This window comes from Lepisosteus oculatus, chromosome 14, assembly GCF_040954835.1.
Source record: "Lepisosteus oculatus isolate fLepOcu1 chromosome 14, fLepOcu1.hap2, whole genome shotgun sequence".
Classification (NCBI taxonomy): Eukaryota; Metazoa; Chordata; class Actinopteri; order Semionotiformes; family Lepisosteidae; genus Lepisosteus; species Lepisosteus oculatus.
This window is the reverse complement of record NC_090709.1, coordinates 51,399,358-51,420,183: the sequence shown is the minus strand read 5'-3', so window position 1 is coordinate 51,420,183 and position 20,826 is coordinate 51,399,358. Positions and strand designations below refer to the sequence as shown.

At 40.6% G+C, this 20,826-nt stretch overlaps 1 protein-coding gene and 2 non-coding genes across 3 annotated transcripts; all 3 read right to left on the bottom strand.

Annotated features, from left to right (window-relative positions):
- Window positions 1–25: 25 nt before the first annotated feature.
- LOC138243203 (uncharacterized) lies at window positions 26–1,128 on the bottom strand. Its single transcript, XM_069198722.1, has 3 exons — window positions 513–1,128; window positions 296–411; window positions 26–220 (listed from the first exon to the last, which is right to left on the bottom strand). Exons 1-3 carry the CDS (start codon window positions 1,068–1,070, stop codon window positions 55–57), a joined length of 840 nt encoding a protein of 279 aa, XP_069054823.1. The 5' UTR covers window positions 1,071–1,128; the 3' UTR covers window positions 26–54.
- Window positions 1,129–17,983: 16,855 nt separating this feature from the next.
- trnaw-cca (transfer RNA tryptophan (anticodon CCA)) lies at window positions 17,984–18,055 on the bottom strand. Its single transcript has one exon. It is a non-coding gene; the product is annotated as a tRNA-Trp (tRNA).
- A 2,400-nt stretch (window positions 18,056–20,455) lies between these two features.
- trnal-uaa (transfer RNA leucine (anticodon UAA)) lies at window positions 20,456–20,538 on the bottom strand. Its single transcript has one exon. It is a non-coding gene; the product is annotated as a tRNA-Leu (tRNA).
- Between the last annotated feature and the right edge of the window lie 288 nt (window positions 20,539–20,826).

Genomic DNA, 20,826 nt, shown 5'->3' with positions numbered 1-20,826 from the left:
CTCATCCTTAGGAGAGAGCCGGACCCAGTGGGCTGGAGAAAGAGAGAGGCAGCATTACACCTGCACACAGCACCCCCTGCAGGCAGGTGGAGCCACTCGCTCAAGGAGCTTACAGTTGGTGGTGAGCAGCACAAAGCTGTGCTTGTTCTTCAGGTCCTTGAAGAAGGTCCTTCTCCTGGCCCACGTGGGGACATAGCCAACCTTGTAGGAGTAGTGGAACCTGCAGGACAGAGGGGATGAGGGGCTTCTGGACACTTTCCCAGCAGCTTCTCAGCAGCAGCAGAGCCCTGCCTACCTGTTGTAGGAGCACTTGACCGGCACAGAGAAGGGAATGAAGCGATGCACAGGTGCACTGGAGGAGGGCGGGGCATAGCGGAGAGTGTTGGAGTACACCAGGCGGCCCTGGACAACCTGCAGGGTCACAGAGGAAGGGATATTCCCAGGAAAGGCAACCCCGACACTGGCCCTACAGCTCACATCGATACACTGCCTGTAGATGAAGACCCGCTTACCGATCGCTCGGTGCCGCACTCGTGAAGCCCGTAGATGAAGTAGAAGTAAAGGCGTGTGGTTCGGCTGACGCTGCAGTTGCCCAAGGTCACCTCCGATGGCCGACAGCTGAAGCCGAACAGGAGCCGACTGACCCTCACGTACATCCTGCTGGAGTCGCACCACACAGCCACTCCTCGGGTGCCCCCGATGGCCGGGCGAGCCGGCTGCCGCCCTCGCTGGGGAGGAAACAGGACGCTCTTGATGTAGGCGGGTAAGGGGCGGCTGCCGGCTTCGGGCTTCATCTTCTCCTTGTCGAAGTAGGGCGAGTACGCGTCTCTGGACACGGGAAGGCGGCGAAAGTCGTGAGCCAAGGACTGCGAGTCGTTCTCGCTTGCAGACAGGTCTTCGGAGGGCGCATCTGCCAGGTTCAAATCCTCCGACTGGGCTGCGTCTTCAGGAGCCGGGAGGTCGGCCTGGAGCGCTAATTCCCGAGAGTCCCAGCCAGCCTGCCCGGCGGAGATCAGTGCGGGGAGCCCGGCCCCTGCGCACAGGCACAGCACAAAGAGAAACGAGCGCATTGCCAAATTGACGTCCCGCTAAACTGCTACAGAAGTAAGACACATAAACCACCAAACTGTGTTGAAGCAAGAGAGCATAAAGTGTGAACGCGGTGACTAGGTTTTTATACTAGCAGGACTATGCTACCACACACATGGTCGCACTACCGCTCAATCAACACAATCAATTACACACAGAGACCCGAATTGTTCTCAGCGTCTAATTAGAACCTGCTTCCAGTCTGAGGCGGGACTCCGTGAAGCCGCCTGAACACTTTCCCGTGTGTATCTGACCTCAGCAGAGGAGTTCCACGTAATTTCGACAGAATGAAATCACCCACACGTGTAAAATTTGCTCAGATTAATTTATTGTTCAATTCGTTTCTAATTTCCAAGGACAGTGTATTAAACTCGCTGTCAGACAGAGTACGGAACATGCGACACGTCCGTCCACACTTTCCTTTATCGTGGGGGCTGTTCTATCAACACGTACCGCAATGAAAATAATTTTACTAATTTTCATGTGTAAATGCATGTCATATTAAAATGTGTAATACAAGCATTTATTTGCTTCCCATTAAAGAAATACTGATCAGCTTTTGACATGTTCTGATAATAATTTGTCTGATTTCTCAGAGATTGCTTTTGCTTCGCAGCACTGAGAACCAATGGAAGCCCGTTTCCGCCAGGGAGTAAAAAAAACGTACTATGGTATCTCAGAATTGTGACTTAGAATCTCAGAATTGCGACCTAAAAACTCAGAATTTTGACTTTATATCTCACATTTGCGACTTCGAAATAGCCCATATTTCATTGTCTGTCTTTTTGTTATTGTAACGGATTCGGGTTCTAGGGCTTGTGCCCTCGCCGCTCCCACCCTCGTGCCTCAATGTATTGGCTTGAATCCAGGCCTTGCTAGCTGAGCTAAAGAACATTTTAGATATAAAGTCGGAGTTCTGAGTTACCAAGTCGCAATTTTGAGTTACTTAGTCGGAATTCTGCGATACCATAGCGCGTTTTTTTAACTCCCTGGCAGAAACGGGCTTTCATACATTTCAATTAGTCTGATCAGTGCAGGACAAGTTAATGTAGAACCATTGCTATGTCTGTCTCTTGTTTGTATATAAATGAATGTCTTTGACAACTTAATGTTAGTTTTTAATTTAGTTTTACGATGTAGGTCATGCGTTAACATATGCACGAGCATACAAAATGTCTCCCTCCTGATTCAGCTCATGCTCCATTGGAGAGAAGCGATTCCTCCTGCTTCTCGTACAACCATATCAGAACAGAAGCCCGTGTCGCCCAGCTCTGATTCAAGAGCGACTCGCATCTTCAGCCCTTTTTTTATTCGTGATCATAATTTTCTTAAGTTATGATCAATATTGAACTTTTTCTAAATAAAACGACAATAATCAAACATACAAAGTATTAGGAGTTGACAGGGTGCCCCTTTGGAATAGTCGTCAGAAAATGTGAGAAAAGAAAAGTTACCTAAGCTCTCACACAGCATTAGAGATTGGAATCTGATTGTAAAAAAAAACTACCTGTCTCCCCTTCATTTAACGGTGCTGTTGTTTTTATTTTACATGTTGTTAGCATTTTAATGAATTGTTAAAAGATTGATACACAAATCGCTAAATAAGAAAACGTAAAAACCCAACTGTAAGCAATTGACCATTCATATTCTTGAATTTTAAATCCCTGTGTTTATCTGTGTCCAAGTGCCTGGTGCAGCTATTTTGAAAGCAGAGTCTATGATTTATTGCGGAAGCGCATTGTTGCCACCCAGGAAAAAAATCTTCATTAATAAATACCAAATTATCTCCTAATTACGAGATAGCAACGATGTCATTTATGTGTATGAACAACCTGTTACATTTGCAATGGCAGTACCTACAGGCTATCGAAAGGTTTGCTGGCACTGTGGGTTTAGTTTTCCTGACAATGTGCATGCTGAGAAATGCGCACGGACTGACTTTCTTCTCGCAATGAAAATGTTACCGTTTGTACCTCATGTAAACACAGTTCTAACCATTAGCACACTCATATATATCCTGAATCAAGAACGAATGTGACCTGGAATCCATTCTATCGCTTCAAACTGAAAGTCAGATATGTAGTCTCAAAACTACATAACTCAGGATTTTTTTTTCCTTGATGGCAGCATTGGCTTCTGTTATTTAGATTCAACCACTGAAGAGGTTGGTTTTGTGTTTTTAGCTATTGAACATATGTATTAATACCGGCGCACCTGTCTCCACAGGAAAGTTATTGCTGTTCCAAAACCAATGTACTGCAGCTTGTGGCCACGTGTTCCTGCTGTCAGCATGTGATACCATGTTCTTCCACCGCTAGAAATATTACTGCTCTAGTACAGGAGTAAAAAAGGAAACAAATGAAAACACCGTTTAGAAAAAACACACACGTCTCAGGCCTTAACTATGACAAGGATGGGATTTGAACCTAGACGAGCAGAGCACAGTGGATTAGCAATCCAAAAAAAGACTCCTGTTTAATTTTCTTTTCGCTTGCTCGATTTGTAGTACGCACCTCAATCATTACAACCGGCAAACAAAAGGGCTTCATGTGCCACAGCATTCTGCTGCAGGTACGGTTTGCACCGTGTATTGGGCGAACCCGAATGAAATATTTCAAATATGTGAAGAATTTCATGAAACCTGAAAAAAGAAGATCAAAGCCAATGTCAACAATTCGGAGCCTGTAGGTAGCTTCAACAGAACAAAACGATCTGAAGCCGCAATTCTTTCATAGAGTATTGTGACACTCTACGCTGTTGCTATCACTGCTATATCTGCTGCCGTTGCTTAGAACTCTACTCAGCGGGCAAGTTAGTTGTACAAGGAATAGCTTTTTTTTATTAATAACCGCATTAGTAATACAATGGGTGCTCAGAAACGTTACTTATTAGCTTATGAAGCAATAGTGTTTCGACAATTTGCGGTCTTCAAAAAGTAAACGCTGAAGTTTTTATACTTCCTTGTGAGCAGATCACCTTTGATTTAGAAAAGGAAAACTTACTCCCCTGTTGCTTTCATTGCAATATCTGAATCGAGACCCAAGCGCTAAGAAAGCTGAAAAACGCAGAAGTCATAAACCCGATTTTAATTTAGATACACATTTTCTGATGCAGCCTTCATTACAAGTCAGTCTATTTCTCGAAAGCGTGTTATGTAAAAAAGAGAAAAACGAAAATATGTGGATGACAATATTTAAAAGCTGAAGATTTTACTTTTGAGAAATTGTCATTTTATGTATCTAGACGCTTTTCAACCACTGCTTTTAGAACTTTGCTGTGCTTCCTGAATCATTTTCAGTGTTATAAACTGGGTGTGGAAGTAGCGATCACTTTGTAGAGCAGTTGATAGACTGGAGCTGTTCAGACTACTCTTCTTATTTCTCAAATGCTTCCATCATTTTTCTTTCACACTAGGACGCGAGTGTGCACATGTGTTTGGTTTTCGTTTCACTGATTCTCATTGAAGATTTGTGAATTAAGGAGGAAAAATCAGTTGCTTGGGAAAGCAGAAGGTTTGGTTCTCAACGATCTTGAAGACACGCCCATGTAGTGCAGCGTGTGATATTTGTACTATAAAAGACCAAGTGCTCAAAGTGACGTCTGCGTTTACCGTTTAGACTTTTCATCTCGGGCGCACTTTTAGAAAGCAAAGATAGAGCAGTTGTGTTGAATCACACTATGACAGCTGTCAGCAGAGTGGCGCAGCGGAAGCGTGCTGGGCCCATAACCCAGAGGTCGATGGATCGAAACCATCCTCTGCTATACACACTGTCAGTCTAATGAAGTGAATTTAAACTGTTTTTTTTCTCTCGTGTGTGTGCAAGCTTCACACTTACTGTATTCGTTAATCTTTACCAATAGCAGATGCCCAAATGTATCTTTGGTTGTTCTGCGATCCTTCATAGTTTCCTCAATTCCTTCAAATGAACATCCATATCAAAGCAATTATATATACATTACAATTAAGGTACATATTAAAAATATCAACGCACATTTGTATAATGCTCATTTAATAATGATTGTCAAGGATTGTCAAGTTCTCCAACAAATCTGTGTTCTAATTTTAAAATATTTTTGCTAAGGATACAACGGGTGTATAAATGAATTCTCCCAACAGCCAGTTAAAGAAAAATTCCACACGTGAGGATGGTTTCTTGGACATTGACTTAGGTACTTAATTGTTTACTTGTTGTAGTTGCACACGAGTAAAACACGAAGATTTCCTGCAACATTCAAGAGGGTTTGCGAAGATATCCCTTCAATTTTTAGCGGAGATTATGTTTACATCATCACAATCTGAAGCGCGTCCCTGAGTGCGTTTGACCCAGCAGCCCTTTGTTTAACAGCTGCACAGGGACACATTCCCATTGCTTTTCACAAATCACTGGCATTTGTTTGCAGCATTTCTTCTGTCCTGAGAAGCAAGATTTGTATTTTATCTTTCAGAAGTTGTATGAATTTCTTGAAGTTCAGAAACAAATTGTTCCAGAAAAGAAATGAACACTTGCTTCAAAGTAAATCAAGACGTATGTGTCTCTTGCTGTGTGTGCTCTTATCTGTCCATCTCTCTCTCCTCTTCTCTCTGGCAGTCAGTGTAGAGTATCTGAAGGGGATGTAACACCACTTGGAAAAGAAGAAAAATTCTCAGGCAGAATAAAAAAACATTATTCTCTTCTCAGTCAGATTCACAGCTCAGACTCACACTCAGACAGAAGCTCAACTCCGTACTGCTCTCTATCCTCACAATCCAGAACTAGAAGATATTCAGACAATCAGTGCTGCTACATGAACAATATCAGACAGAACAGCCTGGACTCATGTCACATTTCCCCCTTTTTTCCTTCCTCCCAGCCCTCTTAGAGACATAGAAGAGCTCCTGGTTCTCCTCTCTGTGTACTGGGCTCAGGGGTCACTGATCTGGCAGTTGTGGGCTCTGTTCCAGGTTGAAAGCAAGAAGGTTCTATTAACGCTTTCTAGGACTTCCAGCCCTTCAGTATTACTTTCTTTACTGTATGTCAGCCTCCCAAAATGTTTATAAATGTTTTATAACACATATGAGTGTGGAATTATCTTATTATTTATATATAGTATTTATGTAATAAACACCAGTAGTGACACTATGATCAGTATATTGATTATTTGTAGCCGATGGTCCGATGGTCGTGTCTACAATAGTGACCATTTGACCAGTCTGTAGCTCTTGGCAGTGGGACTCAGATCACACAGAAGACCCGTCTGTGTGTGATTCCATACGAGCCCTGGGATTCAGCTACTCTAACAAATGTCTCATAGACCGTCTTATAAATTTTCAATTAGATGAAGTCATGTAACAGTTTTACAGATAATTTAAATCATCAGACAGCAGTTTTGGCAGTGGATACATCTCCACATGGGGGAAAGAAACTGAAATATATGTGCTCACTGTGAAGTAGGAAGAGGTGGTCAGATAAGCAAAACAACTTTGCAGATAATGTGAAGTGACATTGTTTTGTGTCAATCAGCTCACAGATTTCGCTTCATGTGCCTTAAGCTGTGCAATTTGTATGGTTGTTGAATGAGATTGATTTCTTCACAAGCCCAGTCAATTGCCAGTGGAGAGCTTGCCGACGCACACCTTCATGAAGACTCTCTTTAAGATTTCATTGTCAAGTCGCCTCCTTTGCATACAATAGTAGCACCGACACTAAGAGAAAGGATTAGAAATGGCGTTTATCAAGCGATTGCAGTGTTTGTTTGACTGAGGATCCTTGTGTGCTGAACTGGCCTCTGGAGAAGTGTAGTGCAGTAAAACAGAAGGTTTGTGTCACTCAAGATTGTTACAGAACAGAACAATACAATTACAATACTTTTGTGAGAGTAAATATTACTGGTGCATCACAGTTCTTATAATGGTGAAAACAGGAGCACCTTCTCTACATTTTTGACTGAAGTATTTAAACGGAAAGAAATAATATCACTATGCAATTCATAAATGCAATTGAGCTCCTCTAAATGTTCTAGTCTGATGAAACAATGTATAGAATTAGGTGACAATATCGGAATTAATTCAAATGCACAAGATTAATTTTCAGCAACAAAAAAAGTGCTCTGAAATATTTTACAAGAATGAAACCTAACATTCACCTAAATAAACATTCACCCTCTACATAAGTAGAGAACAGTAGGACAGAAGGTTAGTGTCACTGGACACTGCGTCAGAGAGGCCGATCTCTTCTCCCTCATTATGCAGGCTTACCCACTCATGATGAACTGTCCTCCAGTGATACTCAGCTGCCATCATCGACTCAGACATGACGTTCATGTACATATTATACCTTAATATGGCACTGCGTTACAATAATTTGATCAAAACAACTGGTGAATAAATAATAATCAAATATTTTTTCCTTTCTTTTAGTAGCTAAAGACCAAAAAAGAAGCATTTATTCTTTTCCTCTCCTACCAGCCCTTACAAGTCACCCAGTTTTTAATTTAGAGCTGGATTAAAGCTCTAGTCTCTTTGGGGGTGTGAGTTGGAATCCCACTGCTGCCAAATATCTCCAACTATCTCAGTGTTAAGAAGCAAAAAACACACATTTGCTGCAGAAGTAACAGGAGAATTTGTGCCATTCAGCCTTATAGCGTGATGTCATTTTCTCATGCTCATTTTTAGATGCTTGTGATCGAATCTATGATTCTTATGAGTGTGCCCTCCATAAAGGTAGCAGATATAACGTGCCACGTTTTCAAAGAATCGCATTAAATACAGGTCAGAAGAGGCGACAAAGTGTCCGCTAGGCAGTTCAGCGATTTCAACAGTGTTCTCTGTTGTTTAGGTCCAGAATGACACCCGTTACAACACACAGTGTCAGGCATCAAAAAGACTTCCCAAAACCCTGATCCTCTCCTTGATCCGGTGATGGCATCCAGATATTTCCTGCAACAAAGCCAGGATACAATCTTCAACAACACGAGTGAAAGGCTACTTCCCAACCTTTGCAATCCTTTGCAAAGAAGGACCGCATGTGCTCAATGTTAAATGCACTGTTCATTATTATTAATCATAATAATAATCTTTGCATTATATAGTGCCTTTAAAGGTGGCTTTCCAAAGCGCTTTACAGAATGAAACCAATAAAGTTAAAAAAATACACAAGATAAGCAGGATGAGAATACACAGTTAGAGGAGACAATAGATGGTGGTATTAAATACAGTAGGAACAGAGGGGTAAAGAATAGTTCATTAAAGGCTCTTCTTTGTCAATTCAATGAAATGTTTCAGAAATGCTGAACGATTGATGTGTTTCACGCGAAGCGCGGGCTCTCCTTTGCTTACAAATATTTTTTTTCCACCAATTTACTCAACTACGATTTTTGCTGAGCATTTTGTTTGATTGCTTCCTATTGTATACTGCACTGATTTCTGTATTGTTCAATTTCCCTGTTGATTTTAATTTCTTGTTTTCTAAGACAATCAGACCAGCTGTTCTGACCATACCTTGCACTGGAGCCACTCTTTTCTTTCCAAAGGCGTGGAGAGAGATGCTACTGCAGGTAACACCCCATGAGAAACATCATGGGCATCTGTAAAAGCTCTCTACCTGCCCGCTCCCCACACCGACGTGTGTGAGCAGGGATTTAAAGGGACATTTTGAAGTGTAGAAACATTTTATTGTTACATACTTTTTCTGTGCAGTTAGTTCTCCTTCAACTCCGCCCAACAACAGAGGTCAGTTTTAATACAGGAGTAAAGGCACATTGCACATCTGCAAAACATCACATACAGGTTTAGGGAGAGCTACATCAGTGATTGGAAGGTAGGAAGTTTCGGGTCACTTTTTTATTATAGATTCAAGCAGCCCTGAATACCTTTTCAAGAAACATTTCAGAATCCCAGTCACGTCCAGTATGATTGCTACACAGGTCTACAGTATACAATCAGAATACTGTTTGTGCGTTATATAAAACACACCGCCCAAAGTATTTCTAAAACAGGAATTACACGTTTCTGAATGCGCCCTCCTTTATAAATAAAATAAAAGGTCTGAAGCCTGCTCCAAAGAAGCACTATATTCAGAGCTGACAAAGAAGTGATAGGAAACATCTCGGAAAACGAAGGTGCAGTCATTTCCAAGCATCGCACAACAAGAGCTGAACCCACCCGACGTTCTCCAAAAGAGTAAGGTGTTGGGAGTGTGGCTGGGTGGTCTAAGTGCTGGGTTTGTGCTCCATTTTCTTCGCTGGGTTAGGTTTGAATCTTGCCGCTGCTAAGTGTTGGTGGGTTAAGACCTTCCTTCTATTGCGAGTTCAATGGGTAAAAGCTTTGCTTGACAGTCTGTCGAGAGACTGAACTAGGTGTTTCAAGATAGTCTTTGTCAGCTTAACATCAAGGCATAAAAAAGCCTCATTTTGTGTTCCCAACAGCAATGCTCTTTGGTCCCTTCAGCATTATGCAGGGAACAACATCTGCCGTGATCACTTTTGAGTCAGTGTGAATCGTAGTGTGCCGCAATTGTTTTTTAAATTGGTTTTGTAGGCATGGTGCATTTTTCTGTGAAACTTGAATGCTGTGCTTTTTCACGCAGAATCATCGGCAGGAGCAAAGCTTATTCAATCTTTGCGCACAGCGCTCCATCAGAAATACTTTGTCCAAGTTTTGAAGAGATTGTGGGATTCTCTGCACACGTTCACATCGCGTACCTCAGACAACACCACCATTCGATGGGAAATTGTTTCTGCTTCTTGCAGTTGTTCCTGTGGTTGCAGTAGTTACAAAGTTGCACTTTCCTCCACCTTCTGCTGTAGTATTCACTGGGTGAGCTTCATCATTTGGCTCAGAAAGGTCAACTGTGCTTCGGAAAAAATCAGCTGCAGTGTCGTTATTTTGTCGGTGAGTATGGCTGTCTTTTAAAGCACATGAAAAACACGAGTTTGTGGATTTCTCCAAATAGCAATGAATTCAGTTGTGCAGTGCTTTACTGCTTTCAGAGGGTCTTTTATCGACGCTGCTATAGTAGAGAAGTGACATAATCACAAACGCAACCATTTGTGCTGGCTGTTTCACTAAGTATTAAGCTTTTTCAACTATCACATGATTTTAACTAATTTAACATCATCTCCAAGAGAGCACCTCGCACTGCTCACTGAGCTGATGTATGTGCCCATTTCTCAAAAATGAAATATCATCTGAACTGATTTTTTCTATTTTAAATGCTTTCCTACTCTTTTAATATTTCAGTTAAATCTTTTATTTTGAAGTACTTTCCATTGATATTAATCCTAGTCCCGATGAACGATTCTGGGACATGGTGTACCTTGAATAATGTTCTTATAGGTTTCAGTTTGGAAAAGTGCGCTCTCCAGAAGCTACCGAAACCTCCAATGGTCGCACAAAGCTTAATGCAATAGCAACGTTTGGGGTTGAAAAAGAATATTACTTGCCATGAATACAAACACTGTTACATGAGGTGCGGAAGGACTATTTTAGCTCAGATCATCAATTTATCTTACATTTCTACTCCATTAATATCGCTATTGAGTGCTAAAGGTAGGTTCTGTCAATACTTCATGAGATCTTCTTAAGAAAACTTAAAAAAATATATTTCCAGTGCTGAACAAAAAGTAAAAAATACCGATTATGTGCAACTGATAAAATCTCTCTTCCAGGGATGTTGTAGCCACATGCAAATTACTTTATCAGCTTTAAAAGTTTCTTTTGCATTTATAAGACGATCAGCATGACACTCAAAACATACCTGTATTCAGTAAGCACTGAGTCTGCTGGCTGAGCAAGTTGCCTCCTCACACATAATAGCAGTCCTGAAGCTAAAATAAATTAAGCAAAACTGCTTTTATTGGGAACTTTTCATATCCGATGAGCTTGACATCTCCCAAGGGTGACGGAGTTCTTTTGAGACACTGCTTTTCCCTTTTTTCTTCTCTCTGTACTCTGATGGAAAAAAACGAGAAATCATGTAAGGGAAAAATGTATTTTTTTTCATGGAGAAAACGTGCACCAGGAAATGTTTTGTTTTGAAGAAGTGATTTAACATGATACATGACCTAATTTACTGGAGTAAATGCTAACACTGCAAGGTCTGCTTTTCTACAAGAGAGAAGTAGAGTGAAGATGTCATAATTTCACTGCATTGTTGAAGAAAACATTTTTTCTTTGAATTCTAAATCAATCAGAATTTCAGAGTGACACACAAACCCTTTGTCTGTTTTAAAGATATGATATTTTAAAACTGATAAAAATGTAGAAAACACATTTCTCACTTAGAAATTTTAGATGGGGTGGTGTATTACTAGTATTGCAGTGCTGAACTCACCATGGTGCAATTCGGTTACATGATTGGCCAGTGGTTTAATGGATAACGCATCTGATTTTGCATCATGAGATTGTAGGTTCGACCGGATTTGTGTGATTTTAAATCAGGCTCCTCAGAAATAGATGTCCATTATGTGAATGAACCGCACCTGAAAGCAAACGTTGGGTCGGGTTTCCTTTCTTTCCTGCATGAAATAGCAAATCGTTACAAAAAGCACCAGCTAATGTCCAATAGCGTTGGTCATTTTAATTAACATGAATATACTGTAAGGTCTTGGTACATGGGAGTGGATTTCATCCACAATTTAAAAAAGGGCAAATAATATTTATTTTATTTAATACAAAAGTGACCTAAAACTCTGTAACTTTCAGGTTAGCTTGAACCTGTAATAAAAAAGGGGCCTGAAACTTCCATTCTGTGATGTAACTGTCTCTAGAGTCGGACGTGATGTTTCACGGATGTGCAGTGTGCCTTTTCTCTTGTCGTGTTCAAAATGACTTGCTGTGTAATCTCTTGAATGCGTGTTCTGTACTGCTCTGTTATTTCATTTAGATCATCTATGTGGTATACAGATAAAACTGGACTGCATGGTGTAATTTCTGGGTTCAGCAGACACACATCAACCGATCTCAACATGATTTGAGCACACAACCTTCTGATGTGGTGTCAGATGTGCTACCATTGCGCCACAAGGTCACTCCTTAGAAGTGCTTTTAATTCCCCCAAGGAGAAAAATCAGCGTCCCTGAAAAAGTTTTTTTTTCATTCTCTCCTGCTCTTCCAACGAGGGTCGCTACTTCCCAGACCACAGATTATTCTTCCTGTCCGGCTCTCACACAGAGAGCAGACACACCATCTCCACTAATGTGTTTACTACATCTATAGATCTGACCCCCTACAGCCCTGAAATTCCTGGACAGGATCCCATATTGAGCAGTATTTCTCCCGTTGTGAACTTACAGTGTGTACACAATGCACTTTATACACAAAGTAAGTGTTTTTGTAACTCTAGGACGTTTTGTGAAAATGTTACTGGCATGCCAAAATCGCCCCTTCAACTGAATAGTCCCACCCCCGTCAGTTTTGGATAAAAGGTTTGGATAAAAAGTTTTTGAACACTTTCACTTAACTTGCGCCGTAAAAAATAGTTGTACTTTGTCAATGGTCAGATAACTACACTAACCCCGAATTCACAGTTACTACATCGGACTGTTTGATGTGCAGGAGGGCTATCCGTCCAGGAACAGCACGTTACATAGTATCTATGTTTTGGGGTGTCAACATTATTACGACCTTATTTGCTCAGGTGGACCACTGCCTTGCAGTAGTTTATCCTTATACTTACAATTGTTATATAACTAGGACTGTAGTTATAGAAGTTTGTACTTTCTGTTGGTTTTACAATGAATTCTTAATGATTCAGAATGTAGCGCAATTGGTCAGGTTGGGGTGCTTTTAAAGCGGAGTTATGCCGAGGTTGTGAATTCAATCATCACGTGGAGTAGTTTCTGTTTTCAGCTACAGAAACTCGCTGTTGAATTTAAGTCTGTTATTGTGTTACTTTTTCCGCTCGATGGAGCTGTGTTAATGCAGGCACACCTGCTTCCACGTCAAGTTATTTTACTGTTGCTCACAAACCAACACACTGCAGACACCTCTTATATTGTCACTGCTTGTGGGCCACATGTTCCTGCTGTCAGCCTACCATGTTCATGCACATCTAGAAATATTACTGTTACAGTATAGGAGTGAAGAAATGAAACGAAAGCACACCAAGTTTAAAAAGGTCAAAATGTGTCAAAGCCCTTCCTCGAGAAGGATGGGTTTCAAACCTACTTGTGCAGAGTATAATGTATGAAGAAGTTATTGCTTTAACCACTAGGCCACCTCCATACACACTTTAGCCCCTTCCGGACATGAGTTGGCCTCTTTCCCCATACACGAGGGTAATTTTCCTCTTCCACCTACAATTTCAACATTTACCTTGGGAGATGTCAAACCACAGAGCCTGTGCTGCGCTTCAGTGCCGGCTGTAGTGGACACCCCGTTGAACATAAAAAGAAAATTGAGCTCCTTGGACATAAGCCATTTCTCGTCATTTGCTCAGCGAGCAGGCTCAGCGCACACTGAATGCAGGTGTCTCAGAGCAATTGAGATGTGTCCAAGTGGCTGTAAAAGGGATATTTGATGCCAGTGCCGTGGCTTAGTTCCCCGACAGCAGGCGAAGCGGCGCGCCGGTTGGAGTATTCTCGGTTGCATTTAATGGGAACGTCATGGCAGCGTCAGCTCAAACCACCAAATGGAGACGGGCATGCCGACAAACTGACCCTGCTGATGCGGGATTAACACTAGGATGAGAGAATGCTGTGGCTTAGTTGGTTAAAGCACCTGCCTAGTAAATGAGAGATCATGGGTTTGAATCCCAGTGGTGCTTTTCTTCCTGTCTTGCCACACAGTTTATCATTATGGACAGCAACATGCTTCTACATTAAATTTAATGGAAGTGTTCATTTAATTTTTGGAACGACTTGTTTTTAAAAAAATCCATACAAATTGCGAAAGATAAAATACTCATCTGTTTTGTCAGTGCAGAGGAATTACTGCCAGCTGGCAAGGAAACGAAAACGACTTTTTTGTCTTTAGCCAAAAACCTGTGAATGTAGAAGAAAGGTGATGTGCGTTAGTTTCTATGGCACAGTCAGTCAGCGTATCCTTCAGTTAAACATAACGTTGGTAAATCAAAATTCCCCAGAGACACATTTCAAATTAATCCGACCTCAACACCGTCTCCCCTAAATGTGATGGGGTTTCTTTGGATGTCCTTAAGCATCCTGATAGTTGCAGAGATTTCAAACTTTTGGCACAAGTCAAACGTGTGATAAAAGTGTTTTTTAATCACAAAGTGAAAATAGTGAATTTGTCTTTCACTTAGGCGTTCATTTAAAGCTCATTAAACAATGAAGGAGAATTCGGAATTCTCTTCGTGTCTCATTGTCTTGCTTTGATTTTTAAAATGTACACTGTTGGCTATTCACTCTTCCTAACACGATTAAAGAGCCGAGTTTAGTTCAGAGGTAAAGCATCTCATGCATCATATGAAGCTTTGTTTTCTATCACCAGCGTCTCCACTCTGGATTTCTTTTTAAGCGCGATATCTTTTCTGTGACTTCTTTCGTTTGAATTCCCTCATGTGTGAATTTCAGCGCAACACATAAACTCGCTTGTCTGTTTTAAAGAGATGCAATTTTTAAAACAGACAAAATGAAAGACTTATTAACTAAATACACATAGAAAATGTGCACCTAATTGGGAAAATTTGGACTGGGGCGATGTATTATTGTAGCGGCGCAAGCTCACAGTGGTGCACTTGAGGAATGCGGTACAAGGGCCAGTGGTGCATTGGATAACACATCTGATTACGGATCAGGAGACTGTAGGATCGTAATGCTCTTAAACCCAGTACCATAACCGTAGTGTGTTCAGTCCTACACAACCTTTCTATCGACTGAATAAGCCTCCTGTTCCATCTCCATCTTCTTCCCACACATTCCGGCTATTTCAGCACCGTTATTGTTGGACTACAGTCACAGATACGTAAGGGACACTATTCTGAAGAACCGTCTTAAATAAATAACGTTGCAAAAGGTAACAATAATGCTTTCTTAACGTAACCTTACATTTGGCCGTACAATACAATTTTCTGTACCCTCAAAAAAAAAATCTTACAACCAACATACAAATTACACATCTTAAGGAACATGAAGAGAAATCTGTGTACTAAATAACATAAAACTGTCGCTGCAAATTATCACCAAGCTATTTTATGTGTCTGACCACCTCTTTGCTACTTTGCAGCGAGCACAAATCTTTTTGTTTCTTCATCTCTATTTTACTGTCTCCTTCCCCTATGTGGAGATGGATCCACAGCCGAAACTTTAGGTCAGTTCCTGTTACTCTGTCTGATTGAAAGAGCTGTATTAAAGGCACTCCCATCTCTGCAGGAAAGTTATTGCTGCTCTCAACACAATATACTGCAGCCAAATATAGCGATACTGTCACTGCCTGTGGGCCACGTGTTCCTGCTGTCAGTCTATTATGTCATGTTCATCCACACCCAGAAACATTACTGCTGTAGCACAAGAGTTATACTGTATAGGCACAGTCCATAGAGCAATAATCTCTTAGTCTCAGAACTGTGGGTTCAGCCCCCACATTGGGTCCCTCTGTGTCAATTTGATCCCCCAATCCTCCTAGCATGACCTGATGGCGTAACAGTGATACCCAGTACCCAGCGTAATTCAGCTTTCTTTCCACTTGATTCAGATTTTGATCTGAAATCATCGGCCGAACAAGAATTTGTCTAAATCGAGGGAGATCTGCTCACAAGCAAGTATTAAACACTTAAGCATTTTCTGTTCGAATACCACACTTTGTCAAAACACTTCTTAAGTAACGGTTTTTGAGCACGCATTGTATTGTTAATGCTTATATTAAAAAAGCATAAATTCACATAATGGAATTTGGACTGAACAAAGTAGTCCAGCCCATTTACAACATTACATACCCACTGATTAAACTTAAAACTTAAAACTTAAAACTTAAACTTAAAACTACAGCAGCAGGAGTAACAATAATGGCAACAACATGTTTGGAGTTCGGCATTTCATTTATTCTGCGGAAACATCGTATCGGAATGAACTGCCTGAGATAAAAGAGTAATTGCGGCTTCAGATCATATTTTACAGAGCATTGCGTTGTTCTGTTCATGCTGACTACACGCTTTAAATTTGTCATTTACTGCAAGCATTGCTTTTCCAGGTTTTTCTGAAATTCCTCACATTTGAGCCAGCGCTAAAATATTTCATTCCCGTCGCTGAATACATCATAGAACCGGTATTTGCAACGGAATGCTGTCACACATTAAACCTTTTTGTTATTCGGTTCTGAAGTTTGAAAATGAAAATAAAACGGGGGTCACTTCATAGGCTTGAAAGAAGTCCAAGCAGCATAAAAACCCGCGAATTCTCACAAAGGCTGCACCTTTCTTCTGCTGCTTTTATAAATCAGCCTTAAACATTTGAATGCATACCTTACCGGTGCTAATCACATTCACGTGTTTTCGAAGCTTTTTTCTGCCCGTTATGTTTTTGCTAAGCAATTTCTCCGTTTCCCTCGTACTGTGATTGTCAGCGAGCACAACAGGACTGAAACAGTGTAAAGGCAGGGGTTAATATATTCAGGTATGTAGCTACGTCAGCATTCGTATCTGCAAAGGAACAAGTAATACTGTAGGTTTATTGCATGCTGAAAAGAGAAGAGAGAAAACAAACCTGAAGAAGGTTTCACAGCTGAAACGTTATGTTTTCTCTCTTCTCTTTTCAGCATGGAATAAACCTATTCCCAGTGGGCAGTGATTCGTCGAATATACGTATATTCACGGCGAAAATACGGCTATACGTATAAATACGTCTCCGCGACGTATAATCAATGTCGACGACATTAATAAACGCATATATAACGTCGAAAACACATCTAACACAGTGCCTGAGGCTTTTTACTGCATATATCGTGTGTGCCGCAACTAGGAGTATACGGCACTCTGCATAGTGTACGAAGTAAATTTATTTTAATTTTTTTATTAATAAATATAATAAATAAATTAATTACTGCGAAAGTAATTTACTTCGTACACTACTAGAGAGAAGTAGAGTGAAAGACGTGATCATTTCACGCCGTTGTGGAACGAAACGCTTTTGTCTTGGAATTCTAAATCAATTAGAAATTCAGAGCGACACATAAAGGCTTTGTCTGCTTAAAAGTGATGATTTTTTAAAACTAAAAAAAAATGTAGAAAACACGTTTCTCACTTAGAAATTTAAGATGGGGGTGGGGTATTACTAGTAGCGGCACTGAACTCACCATGGTGCAATTAATTTATGTGACGGGCTAGTGGTTTAATGGATAACGCGTCTGATTTCGGTTTATAAGATTGTCGATTCGACTTCTACCGGGGTTGTGTGATTCAAATCAGGCTCCTCAGAAATAGATGTCTGTTATGTAAATGAACCCCACCTGAAAGCAAACGTTGGGTCTGGGTTCCTTTCTTTCCTGCATGAAATAGCAAATCGTTACAAAAAAAAAAAAACACCAACTAATGTCCAATAGTCCAATAGTTAGTCATTTAAGAAAACATGAATATACTGTAAGGTCCTGGTACATGGGAGTGGATTTCAACCACAATTAAAAGAAGGGCAAATTATAATTACAGGCTTCAGACACTTTTTCATACAAAAATGACCAAACACTCCCTAACTTTCAGGTTTGCTTGAACCTGTAACAGAAAAGGGGTTTGAAACTTCCATTCTCTGATGTCACTGTCTCTAAAGTAGGACGTGATGTTTCGCGGATGTGCAGTGTGCCTTTTCTCTTGTCGTGTTCAAGATTAAATGCTGCATAAACTCCTGACTGGGTGTTCTGTACTGTTCTGTTACTTCGTTCGGATTACCTAGGTGGTGTACAGCTAAAATCCGACTGCATGGTGTAAATTCCGGGTTCGGCACCAGCAGCACCTGCAAACTCATCAGCTGACCTCGACGTGATTTGAACACGCAACCTTCTGATCTGGAGTCAGACGCGCTACCGTTGCGCCACGAGGTCACTTGGGACAAGTGCTTTTAATTCACCCAAAGAGAAAAATCAGCGTCCCTGAAAAAGATTGTTTTCATTCTCTCCTGTGAGGAGCGCCGCTCTTCCAACGAGGGCCTCTTCTCCCCAGACCACAGATTATTCTTTCCGCCCGGCTCTCTCACGGAGAGCAGACACACCGTCTCCACTAATGTGTTTACTACATCTATAGATCTGACCCCCTACAGCCCCGTATATTCCTGGACAGGATATTTACCACCAGCCTCGTGAACGTCACATCTTGACCTCTCCCAGGAGGAGCACAATTAACACAGAATCCTCTCTCCATTTAGCAAATAACACAAAACTCTGTTTACCTGTCAAGACAGAAAACCAGGCTGCTGCAGGTGAGGCTTAAACTCACAACCTCGGCATGAGTCAACTGAATATGTCATTTTACATGGAAAGAGATTGGAAGTCAAGAAGTTATGGTTTTGTTTTAATACTTGCCTACTCTTTTAATTTTTCGGTCAAATCTTTTATTTGGGAGTACTTTCAATTGATGTTAATCCTTGTCCCGATGCACGATTCTGGGCCATGGTGCATCTTGAATAATGTTCTTATAGGCTTCAGTTTGGAAAAGTGCGCTCTTCAGAAGCTACAGAAACCGCTAATGGTTACATAACACTTAATGCAAAAGCAACGTTTGGGTTTGAAAAAGAATATTACTTGCTATGAATACAAACACTGTTACAGCAGGCGTGTTAGGGCTATTTTAGCTTAGATCATCAATTCATCTTACATTTCTTCTCCATCTATATCAACAGCGTCATCGCTACTGAGCGCTAAAGGCAGGTCCTGGCAATACAATCTTCTTTAGAAAACATTTTTAAAACTATTTCCACTACCATACGTAAAGTAAAAGATTCCGATTGCACGCAACTAATAAATTATCTTTTCCAGGGACGTTGTAGCTAGATGCAAATTACAATCGAAAATATCAGTATCAGCTTTAATATTTTCTTTTGGATCCACAGGACGATCAGCATGAGCCATCAAAGAGCCTGTAGTGATAAGAAGTTTAAAAGCGCACAAGTGATCTGTCTTTGGTCAAAGGAATTGCTGGAGCAGTAGGACAGAGAGCAATATCTAGCAGCTGTAGACGATGTTCGGGGAAGAGATAATTCTGTTTTCAGCACAGGGAGTGAGAATGAGCTCAGTCCGGCTCCCAGCAGAATCCATTCTGGTTTGGTTACTATCAGACTGTGCGTCTGAGGCTCTTTGGATCGCAACGTGAAAAAAAAAAGAACAAAAAACATTTGCTCACATCTTGTGATTTCCACGAGAGGAAGAGAAGATATCACTTAAAAAAAAATCAGAACTGAAGATTTGGATCCGGGACCTCATACTTGTCAAATGATTAAAATAATAATTATGAAAATATCAGGTTGTGTTTCTGCAACATATCGTGCACAGTATGCCATTTATTTCTAAAAATACAGTAGATTGTACTTAATAAAAATGTACAATTAACCGCTGGTATAAACAGATGTGTGCTGTGTTTGCCTTTGTAAGCATTTGTTTAAAAAATAAGTTCACAATACGATAAAAAACACAGAAAGCACAAACGTAATAATATAATGATACAAAATCAATACCAAATCATAAAGCCAATTAAGTACATATCCTTTGAAAACAGTGACATTTGTATCTACTTTTGAATTACAAATCGGACAGCGTAGTCCCTTAATTCAAAGCTGAATTCGGAACAAGAGCCTCTGCTTCATCGTTTATTGAGCTTTTGATCAACGTCTGAGTGAAAAAGATTCGCTATTTTAACTATTTAATTAAAGTTCACAAAAGCACCTTTCTTCGAGCTGTAGTCAAAACAGCGACTTAAGGATTCCTAACTGTTTCTAATACAGTCAACCGCGCTACCAACTGAGCTATCGAAGGGATTTCAAGTGCTCCTCTCTGGCACATATTGCCCAATGTAGTGAAATATTCCGGGTACTTAAATTCCAGTTCGACATCAAGTTTCCAACTCGTTTCTTTAGTCTTGTTTACCTTGAATTTAAGCCACAAACCAGGATTCTACTGTATAATCTTCCGGGGATGTTACAAAATATTTGATGGGGCATCCATCATTACAGGTGGAAATCCACTCCTTTTTTTTTCTCGAGGCATCATATTAAACATTTCATTTGGATCGAGAAGAGGATCACCATGAGAAACAGAACAAACTGTTTGATTCCGTCTTTATTGGGAGCCGTATCACAGCTAATGCATGTAAAACCTTCAGTATGCGATAGTGAAAGCTCAGTTATGCCAGGGAGTGGGAGTGAAGAGAACTGAACTGAAATTTAGTAAATTCATATTTAAATAGAGTGTAAATCATCAAAGTGTTCTGTCACTTAAAACTTATTACAACACTACCAGGAGTGGGGATTGAACCCACGTGGACATTTGTCCATTGGATCTTAAGTCCAACGCCTTAACCACTCGGCCATCCTGGTCTATAGCGATCGGCTCTTCAGTTGTTTAACATTTAAATATGATTCAACAATTAAAAAAAATATAAACCACGAAACCTCTTAGAGTAGCGAGAATACTTCCTTTGTGTATAAAATACATTGTGAATGCTTTCTCAGCCTTTACTTTTTCGTTTTTATGACATTTTTTTGACCGAGCACGAATATTCTTTTGTCCATATCTTCACAATGGAAGCACAGAACGCCGTCAAACCAAATGCATTTTAAAGACCGAGACTTGTGGATATTTCCACAGCCTCTACATCAAACTAT